The 11167-nt window shown below is 35.6% G+C and overlaps 1 protein-coding gene across 3 annotated transcripts in view; it reads left to right on the top strand.

Moving 5' to 3' along the window:
• Nucleotides 1-11167, top strand: part of XRN1 (5'-3' exoribonuclease 1) — a 117036-nt gene that overhangs the window by 75496 nt on the left and 30373 nt on the right. For all 3 annotated transcript variants that reach the window (XR_003047995.1, XM_006917446.3, XM_025050767.1), the window contains exons 28-30: nucleotides 1254-1310; nucleotides 1445-1577; nucleotides 4078-4147. Coding sequence is in view for 2 of the 3 variants with exons in the window: in XM_006917446.3 (XP_006917508.1) it covers nucleotides 1254-1310; nucleotides 1445-1577; nucleotides 4078-4147 (260 nt within the window). In the remaining variant the exon portion in view is untranslated. The remainder of the gene's footprint in view (nucleotides 1-1253; nucleotides 1311-1444; nucleotides 1578-4077; nucleotides 4148-11167) is intronic.

Raw genomic sequence — 11167 nt, 5'->3', positions numbered from 1 at the left:
TAGCTAGTGATGTTGAGCATCTTTTCATATATTTGTTGGCCATTTGTATGTCCTCTAGGGAAAAATGTCTGCTCAGATCCTATGCCCATTTTTTTGATTGGATCGATGGTTTTCTTATTAATGAGTTATATGAGTTCTTTGTATATTTTGGATATTAGTTCCTTATCTGAGGCATTGCTTGCAAATATATTTTCCCATTCAATTATCTTTCCATTTCTTTTTATCTTCTTTGATTTTTTTTAATAGGGTCTTGTAGTTTTCATTATGTAGGTCCTTCACACGTTTCATTAAATTTATTCCTAGGTATTTTATTCTTTTTGTTGCAATTGCAAAAAGGAATTATTTTTTCCATCTCTTTTTCTGACACTTCATTATTAGAATATAGGAACACTATGGATTTTTGAATGTTGATATCATACCCATAAACTGTACTGTATTTACTTATTATTTCTAGTAGTGTTCTTGTGGAGTTTTTAGAATTTTCTATATAGAGAATCATGTCATCCGCAAATAGCGACAGTTTGACTTCTTCGTTTCCTATTTGGATGTATTTTATTTATTTCTCTTGCCTGATTGCAGTTGCCCCTTTGTAGTTAGTTCCCAGTTCACTTTCTACTCTGATCCCTGGGCTCCGCTGTGTGGATCTCACAGGTTCCTCAGGCAGGGTTATTTGGGATCCTGCTGCAATTTCTTCTCCCCCTCCTCTTGCAGTGAGTTCCAGTTGTGAGAGGCCACTTCTTTGGTCCTCTCAATCTATCCCCCAGACTTAGGCAGTTCTGAGTCCTAGAAGCTGTTATGCTCAGATCACTCTCTCCGACGTGCTTGTGTGTAGGTTAGATGTTATTTGTTGAGTTTTAGATATTCAGCTTATTCTTATTTCAAGGGGAGAAATCTGGGGACATCTTTCAGGCCACCATGCTTCTGACATCACCATACAGGGGTTCTTATGTTGTGCTTAATAATATTCTGTCTCTCTTGAACTAGGTATGATTATACATAGATATATTCATACTATAAAAATTCATCAGGCCGTATACTTACAATTTTACATTTTTCTATGTCTTATACCTAAAAATTTTTACTTTAAAATACTTTAATTATTTATTATTCCTCCTTGCTGCATCTGAAGAACTTCAGATATTCTTAAAATTACTCATTTGATTTGCCTTTTTAAAATTCAGACATGTACGAGTACTGAATAAATTTATAACTTCATATTTTAAAAATATTTTTTAAAATTTTTCTTTTCTCAGCAAAGAAAGAATAATAAGAAGGTGCGAGTGACAGTGAAGCCCCATTTGCTGTACAGAGTAAGTTTCCTCTTAAGGAATTCAGACTTGTTTTTACTTTGAAAATATAGAAGAAACAAATTGTTTTCAATATATTACTTAAAAACTTTTAAAAATTAGAGTTAATAATAATAATTAAAGTTTTTTTTCTTTAGCCTTTAGAACAGCAGCATGGAGTCATTCCTGATCGGGATGCAGAATTTCGTCTATTTGATCGTGTTGTAAACGTGAGAGAGAACTTTTCAGTTCCAGTTGGCCTTCGGGGCACCATCATAGGAATTAAAGGGGGTAATATCTCAGTACTTGACATGTCTTCAACTACATCAATACTGTAAAGTAGAACACAGATTTCTGTGTCATATCTAAGTAGAGAATAAGTATAAGTCAGAAAAAAAAAACAATCCTTTTATGTTTTACTTATTTTTTTTTTTCAGTTTCTAGAGAAAATTCTCCTTTTCTGTCTTGTATAATCATCTAGAACATGATTTTAAAAAGAGGAAGTTGAATCAGGGCTGCTAAGGATTTAGTAGTTTATATATAACATGTTAATATCATACAGGACCTTGGCAGGTGTACAGACATTTTGTTGAAACTGAGGGAAAAGTTTCATCACTTCTTCTTAGTTAGGCTTTCATCTAACCTTGCTCAGAGCTTTACCCTAATTGTCAATGTAATCTCTTGCTTTCTGTGGAAAAATAAACAAACATAAAGTATGAGCTTATTTACAGTTAACAGATTTGAATTAAATGTGCATATAAATTTGAATTTTATGAATACAGCTAGATTATGTATATAAAACAGACCTATTCATCTGTTGCACAACAATATGCATATAGTTAAGAGTACTGTACTATACACTTAAAAATGATTACGATGGTAAATTTTAAGTCATCTTCAAAAAAAAAAAAAATGAGAGCATGGAGAGAAAAACAGCTAAGGATCTAAATATGCCTCAGAGGGGTACCTGGAGTGAGCAGCTTTGTGACATAGATTCCAAAAAATGTCAACTCAGCATAAAGCCTTAAATCAGGTGCCCAAGGATCAGGGTGCTGGTAGGACTGTCCCACCATGTCCCAGGCACTCGACCTTGATCTCACTGTCTAGAAAGAAGGAAGAGCAGGCAAGCCATGAGCCTAAGAGAACTGCGTGTTTAGTGCCAGCAGTGAGCCAGGCACTTTAACATTTTTCATTTAACCCTCACAACCATCTGAGAAATAGGTGTTATTTCCTCATCTGAGAGTTGAAGTGATTCACCTGCAGAGCTGGGACTTAAACTCTTGATTCTTACCTAACTTTGAGCAGTGTTTCTCTACATTTTCCATCTGCACAGCCTCTTGGGGTTGTCCCTGCTTACTTGACTCTAAAAGAATTTTCTTCTCTGATTTTTTTTTTTTTTTTATTGGATATATTTCTGGTTGCTGGAAATGGAGAAAGGAGGGTCCGGGCTAGGTGTGGTATGAGTTAGATGGATGTGATGAAGCAACCCTCCTGCTGCTATATGTTCAACCCCTGCATCATCTGTTCAGATATTGAGCTTATTGGATTGTACTCTAGTTACGTTGTCCTAATAAGGCCTTAGGACTCTGATAACAGAAATTTCCTTTCTTCTGACAACTTCTATCAGTAATAGTGACCGCGTAGAATTTTTTCATGTTTTTAAAGCTGCAAATAGAAAGAGGAATATTTGTCATTACTGCCTTCAACTAAGACCTCATGTTCATAGTCATCTCCACTAAAGGGGTGACCAAATATCAATAATCTTTTGAGGAAGTGGACCCATCCATAAACAGGAAGTGGGAACCTAGAAGGTGGGCCTTATTAATCCTTCAGAAGAGAAAGTCATGTCTCTCATTGAACCTTACTTTCTTGGGTTTAGATTTTAAGTGTCAGGTTGAAAGGTACAGTGGGATGGTGGAGAATGGGTGAATTCTGCATGCCTGGGTTCAACTGAGCAATAAGGGACTGGGGATGGGGAGACATCTCAAACAGGAGCTGGCATATTTCAGAAATTGTATTAGTCAGGGTTCTCCTGAGAAACAGAATCAATATAATGGAAAGGTGGCAGTTGGGGGGAGGGGAGAGAGAAGGAGAGAGACAATTCTGAAGTTGTATAGATAGACTCTATTAGTTTGAGCTTAGAATTCAAAACATTATAGCTAATTATTTATTTTACCTTGGCCTTGTAGGTAAATTTAATCTTGTCAGATATATCTCATCATGCTCTCTGCCAAATTTATTCTTCTCTGCTCTTATCCAAATTTATTGCACCACTGTTTTTCTCATGAGTCTCATGTCTCAGTTATGACATCAATAATCTACCAAGTAATCTCAGCCAGAACCTTGAAATCATCTTTGGCATCTCTATCCTTTTTAATCTACTTAGGTCACAAACTCCTGCCAATTCTATCTAATAGTATATCCATTTTTTCTATTCTATTCCCCTCATTGCTGCTATGTTTTCAAATCTTCATTGTCTTTTATCTGTCTTATTGGAAGACTTCTAAACTGCAAACTCTAAAGTTATCTTTTATTAACTCTCGTTATGAATAATTTCAAATACATACAAAATCAGAGAGAAAAGTATAATTAATCCCCCACAGCATCTGACTTAAAATATTATTTTACTTTAAATTAATACTAGTAAGGTAATCAGTGAGCTTATTTACTTTTCATTTACTGTCTGTATTTCTCCACACCATTTTTTGATAGTTGTAATGCTTCTTACATTACAAAAACTCAAATGTTGATTTTTCATCGTACAATTTTTAAAATCTTTTTTTTTTAACAGCTAATAGAGAAGCTGATGTACTATTTGAAGTATTATTTGATGAAGAATTTCCTGGAGGCTTAACAATAAGGTTTGCATTTCCAGATAATAATTATACTTTGTGAATATGTCCATGTGGCCAGTGACTTTTCATTACTTGTTTATTGTTTACTATTTGAGTTCCTGTTATGTGCCAGAGATTGTACTTGCTACTAGGGATATAACAGTGAAGAAGACAGACATGTTTTCTACCTTCGTGGGCCCTTTCGTGTGGGAGATAATTAACTGATTACACTATTAATTACTTAATTAAACTGTGACAAGTGTTGGGAAGGAGAAGTTCATGTTTCTATAATTAGAAAGGCTTTCTTGAGGAAGTGATATTTAAGATGAGACTTGAAGAATGAATAATAGTTAACTGGGAAAAGATAGAGGAAGAATGATGGGTAGTCAGGAAGAAGAAATAGCACATGCAACAAAGAACGTTTTTACTCATTCAAAAAACTAAAAGAATGCAAATATTTCTAAACTTCAGTAACTGTGTAAGATTAGAGTGAGAGGGAAGAGCAAGGGCCACAGTGTGCAGGAAGTTTGTAAGCAACTTTCAGGACATGTTAAGGATCTTGGTATCTTGGTCTTCATCCCTAAAACAATGTGAAACCATTGAAATCAGAGAAGTGGCATGATCAGATCTGCATTTTTAATGGTTAAATAACTTGAGGAATAAAAACGTTCTTTGAATTTAGTGACATGTTAAGTCTTCATCATTTATTTTAGTGGAGTTGTGGGTCCTCATGCTAAATTGTGGTAGTTTGAGGTATGAATGGTTGGTGTAATAATGGAGGCAAGAAATTGAGCTGACCCTTAAGAAGTTTGACTACGAAGGGAGAAAAGGTAATTTGAGGTTAGGAGGTTTAGAGGAAGAGGATCGGATTGTGTGTTCTTTTTTTCTCTTTTCTAATTTTATTTTTTAAATGTATTTTTTATTTTATTTTTATTAAATTTGTTGGTGTAACATTGATTTATAACATTGTATAAGTTTCAGGTGTACTTTACAGTGCAACATCTGTATACTCAATTGTGTGCTCACCACCCTACATCTAGTCTCCTTCCGTAACCATGTATTTGACCCCCTTTATTCTCTTCATCCTCCCTCCAACTCCCCTTCCGTCTGATAACCACCATTCTGTTGTCTGTATCTATGAGTTTGTTTTGTTTGTTCTTTTGTTACTGTTTGTTTTATATCCCACATATACTTGAGATCATATTCTTGTTCTTTTGCTTTTGTGTCTAAATCATTTTACTTAGCACGATACTCTCAGGATCCACTTGTGTTGTTGCAAATGGCAATATTACATTTTTTTCATATGGCTGAGTAGTATTCTGTTGTATATATGTACCACATCATCTTATCTGATTACTAGTCAGAGGACACTTAGGTTGTTTCCACATAGTGACTATTTTGAATAATACTGCAATGAACATAGGGGTACATATATCATCACAAATAACCGTTTTCAATTTTTTTTGGTACATATCCAGAAGAGGAATCACTGGGACATATGATAGCTCTATTCTTAATTTTTTGAGGAACCTATTTACTGTTTCCAACCAACAGTGTACCAGATTTCCCTTTTCTCTGCATCCTCTCCAACAGGTGTTATGTCTTATTGATAATACAGCCATTCTAACAGGTGTGAGGTGGTATCTCATTGTGTTTTGATTTAAGTTCCCAAATAACAAAAGATATTAAACATCTTTTCATATGTCTGCTGATCATCTGTTTGTCTTCCTTGAAAAAGTGACTATTCAGAGTCTCTGCCCATTTTTTAATTGGACTGTTTGTTTTTTGCTGTTGAGTTGTGTGAATTCTTTATATATTTTTTGATATTAACTTCTTATCAGAGGCATCGTTTCCAGATATCTTCTCCCATTCGGTTGATTGCCTTTCTGTTTTGTCGATGATTTCTTTTGCTATGCAGAAACTTTTTAGTTTTATGTAATCCCATTCATTAATTTTTGCTTTTACTTCCCTTGCCTTTGGGGTCAAGTTCACAAAAACCCCTCTGAGATCAAGATCCATAAGTTTAGTGCCTATATTTTCTTCTATGTGTTTTATTGTTTCAGGTCTTATAATCAAGTCTATAATTCATTTTGAGTGAATTTTTATATACAGTGTCAGATAGCAGTGTAGTTTCATTTTTTTGCATGTGGCTTTCCAGTTTTCCCAGCACTATTTATTGAAGAGGCTTTTCTTTCTCCATTGTATGTTTTTGGCTTCTTTGTTGCACATATATGTGTGAGTTTATTTGTGGGCTCTCAATTCTGTTCCCTTGGCCTATGTGTCTGTTTTTTTCTGCCAATACCATACTGTTTTGATTATTGTTTCTTTGTAATATAGTTTGAAGTCAGGGAATGTGATACCTCCAGCTTTGTTCTTTTTTCTCGTGATTGCTTTGGCTTTTTGGGGTCTTTTGTGATTCCATTAAAATTGAGAGATTTTACTATATGATTTCACTTATATGCAGAATCTAAGGATTAAAAACAGACTCACAAATATAGTGGACAATTTGGTGACAGACAAGGTGGGGTTAGGGAATGGGAGAATGGGGTGAAGGGTTAAAGAAGTACAAATTAGTAGCTGATAGATGATCATGGGGATGGGGAGCACGGTATAGGGAATACACTTAGCATTAATATATTGTTTAGGTGGAGGGCCAGGAGAGGGAGGGAGCAATTGGGGGGATCATTTTGATGAACTATATAGATGCCTAACCAATGTATTGTATACTTGAAATTAATTTTTTAAAAATTCCAAAAAAAAATGAGGAGTTTTGTTCTGTTTTAACAATATTAATTCTTCTAATCTGTGAGCATTTTAACAATATTAATTCTTCCAATCTGTGAACATGGAATACCTTTCCATTTCTTTGAGTCTACTTCAATTTCTTTCAACCATGTCTTGTAGTTTTCAGTGTATAGGTCCTTCACTTCCTTTGGTAAGTTTATTCCTAGGTATTTTATCTTTTTGTTGCAATTATAACTGAATTTTTTTCATTACTTTTTCTATTTCATTGTTAATATATAGGAATGCAACAGATTTTTGTATGTTGATTTTATAATTTGCAACTTTATTGTATTTGTATATCATTTCTAATGGTCTTTTGGTAGGATCTTTGGGGTTTTCTCTATGTAGAATCATTTTATCTGCAAATAGTGACGGTTTTACTTATTCATTCCCAATTCGGGTGCCTTTTATTTCTTTCTCTTGCCTGATTGCTCTGGCTAGGACTTCCAGTACTATGTTGAATAACAGTACGAAAGGGCCTGCTTGTCTTGTTCCTGATCTTAGAGTAAAAACTTTCAGTTTTTCACTATGGAGTATGATATTAGCTGAGGGTTTGTCATATATGACCTTTATTACGTTGAGGTACTTTCTATACCTATTCTATTGAGAGTTTTTATCATAAATGGATGCTGGATTTTGTCAAATGCTTTTTCTGCATCTACTGAAATGATCATAAGATTTTTATTTTGTGTATGTTGAACCATCCTTGGAATGAACTCTCCTCGTTCATTATGTATTATCTATCCTTTTAATGTATTGTATTCAACTTGCTAGTATTTTGTTTAGGATTTTTGCATCTATATTCATCAGAGATACTGGTCTGTAATTTTGTATGTGTGTTTCTTTGCCAGGTTTTGGTATCAGGGTATTGTTGCCCTTGTAAAATGAATTAGGAAATATTGTCTCTTCTTCAATTTTTTGAAAGAGTTTGATAAGGTTAGGCATTAAATCATCTTTGAATATTTGGTAGAAATCTCTAGTGAAGCCATCTGGTCCTGGACTTGTACTTTTAGGGAGGTTTTTGATGACTTATTGTTGAACAGTTTATTTAGATTTTCCAGTGTTCATGAGTCAGCCTAGGAAGATTATATATTTCTAAGAACTTGTCCATTTGTTCTAGGTTATCAAATTTGGTGGTGGATAGCCTTTCATAGTATTCTTGTATAATCCTTTGTATTTCTTTGATGTCCATTGTAATTTCTCCTGTTTCATTTCTGATTTTATTTATTTTAGTTTTTTTCTCTTAGTTAGGTCTAGTCAGAGGTTTGTGAATTTTATGAATCTTTTCAAAGAACCAGCTTTTTGTTTCATTAAGTTTTTTCTACTGTCTTTTTGTTCTATATTTTATTTATTTATGCTCTAATTTTTATTTTCTCCCTCTACTGACTTTGGTCTTTATTTGTCCTTATATTTCTAGTTCTTTAAGTGTGATATTAGACTGTTTACTTGAGATTTTTCTTGTTTCTTGAGGTAGTGCTATAAATAGCTGTAATGCTATAAATTTCCCTCTTTTTACTGTTTTTGCTGCATCCCAAAATTTTTGGTATGTCCTATTGTCATTTTCATTTGCCACTATGTATCTTTTGATATCTTCTTTTATTCCTTCTTTGACCCAATAGTTTTTCAGTAGCATGTTGTTTAATTTCTACATATTTGTGGTTTTTCTAGCTTTCTTGCAGTTGAATTGTTTGATTTTAATTTAAATGGGTGAGAGTTATTCAAGTCTATTTTGGGGTAACATTAATAGAAACACAGTTTAAAGTTTAAGGAAAAGGATCGTGATAAAATGAGAGGCACCAAGGAATATTATGAAGTGTAGGCTCTCTTACTTAACCTTTGTGTTACCTTGGATATCTTAGTTAAAAGCAATCTGACCCTTAATTTCGTCATCTATAATGAAGATATATACTTCACTAGTGTATTGTAAAGACTAATTGAAATTCTTTCCAGTTTTTCTTTCTCTCTTCTAAAAATTGGCTCAAGATTCTGGTCAAGTTGGCAGAGTAGATAAATGTTGTGCTCGTCTCCTCCCACAACCACCTCAAAATTACAACTAAAGTGCAGAACAACCATCATTGATAATCACCTGAAGTCTAGCTGAACAGAAGACCTATAACTAAGGATATACAGAAGAAGCCATGTGGAGACTTTTGGAGCGGTAGAAATGTAGAACGGTCTGGTTTCATACCCACATGTGGCAGTTAAAGATCGGGAAAGATAGCTTGGCTGCAGGGGTTTCACCTGAGGAGCAAAGGGTCCTAGCCCCACACCAGGCTCTCCAGCCCAGGATTCTAGGGCCAGGGAGGGAATGCCCTACAAATTCTGGGAGTGAAACCCAGTGGAGATTGTGTCTGAGTGAGATGGAGGGCTACTGGAGTTTCAGGCATTTCTCTTAAAGGACCACTTACAGATTTACTTCCTAATGCACTCAGTCACTCTGAGCTCCAGCACTAGGGCAGCAACTCAAAAAGCACCAGGGACATGCGGAGAGGATCTGAGTTGTTTGACTTCAGGTCAAGGGCTGGAGAGGCAGCTTTCTTCCAGATGGAAGTGATGGCAGAAGCCATTGTTCCTTTGTTGGTCCTTCCTACCACCCTGCCTGCAAATGCAGGTTGGTGCCATATCTGAGTCTCTATCAGTCTAGCTAATACCATTTGCCCTGTTCTGGTGATTCCCTGAGACCCTAACCCCACAAAACTTGCAGGCCCACCCAAAACACTTCTACTGGTATTTCAATACAAATGGCTTGTCTTGCTTGGCTCATGCTACAGATTTTCCTAAGATTCTTCAAACTTCACAAACCCCAAACAAACATCACCTGGCCTCAGCATGTCCTATACCTCTTGCTAAACAACCCCCAAGCTCAGCACTAACAGCAGCTAGCCTCAGTTCTCAGCGGCTGACCTTGGCCTGCAACAGAGCCCCTCCCAAGAGGTTTCAGAAGAAACACATCTGGTGGCCAGCTTCAGACCACTCCAGAGCACCACTTGACTACCTCTATTTACAGCACACCCAAAGGTTAGATTTGGCAGTTACTAGAGCCCTGGTAAAGCAATACCTGCTTCGTAGGGTCAGCCCCCACAACAACAGCATCTCTACTGTAGTTACCAGCCAGTCCTCACAACCAGTCAGCCTGAGGGCCAATCTCCCCCATTGATGTGTCAACAGCAATCAAGGCTCAACTATTCAGAAGGGCACACACAACCCACAGAAAGGACACATTTGGAACATTTGCTCCAATGACCAGAGAGACTGCGCCACTGGGCCTCACAGTACACCTACTATATAAGTTCACTCTACCAAGACCAAGAGACATAGTAGCTTAACCTATTACAAAGAAACATAGAGTGGCAAGCAAAATGAAGAGAGAAGCATGTCCCAAATGAAAGATCAGAACAAAGCTCCAGAAAAAAAGAACTAAACGAAATGGAGACAAGCAATCTACCAAGTGCAGAATTCAAAACACTGGTTATAATAATACTCAGTGATCTCAGTGAGAGCTTCAACAAAGAGATAGGAAACATAAAAATGAAGATAGAAAACGTAAAAAGGAACTAGTTAAATGAAGAATACAGTGACTGAAATGAAGACTATATTAGAGGGAATCAAAAGTAAATTAAACGAAACAGAGGATTGAATTGGGAATTTAGAAGATAAGGTAGCAGAAAACACCCAATCAGAACAGCAAAAAGAATCCCCCCAAATGAGGGTAGTTTAAGGGGCCTATTGGTCAATGTCAAGCATACCAACATTTGCATTATAGGAGTACCAGAAGGAGAAGAGAGAGAGCAAGAAATTGAAAACCTATTTGAAGATATAATGACTGAAAACTTCTCTAACCTTGTGTAGGAAATAGACATACAAATACAGGAAGAGCAGGGAGTCCCAATCAAGATGAATCCAAAGAGGTCCACACCAAGACAGATCATAATTAAAATGCCAAAGAGAATCTTAAAAGCAACAAGAGAAAAGCAGTAGTTACAAGGGAGCTCCCATAAGACTGTCAGCTGATTTCTTAACAGAAACTTTTCATACCAAAAGGATTGGTATGAAATATTTAAAGTGATGAAAAGCAAGATTACTCTACCCAGCAAAGCTATCATTTAGAATCAAAGGACAGATAAAGAACTTCTCAGACAAGAAAAAGCTAAAGGAGTTCATTATGACCAAACAAGTATTACAAAAAATTTTAAAGGGACTTCTTTAAGAAGGAAAGAAAGATAAAAAATATGAATAATTAAATAGCAATACGTACATACCTAT

The sequence above is a fragment of the Pteropus alecto genome, unplaced genomic scaffold (assembly GCF_000325575.1).
Source record: "Pteropus alecto unplaced genomic scaffold, ASM32557v1 scaffold75, whole genome shotgun sequence".
NCBI lineage: Eukaryota > Metazoa > Chordata > Mammalia > Chiroptera > Pteropodidae > Pteropus > Pteropus alecto.
This window is presented reverse-complemented; position numbering and strand designations above follow the sequence as displayed.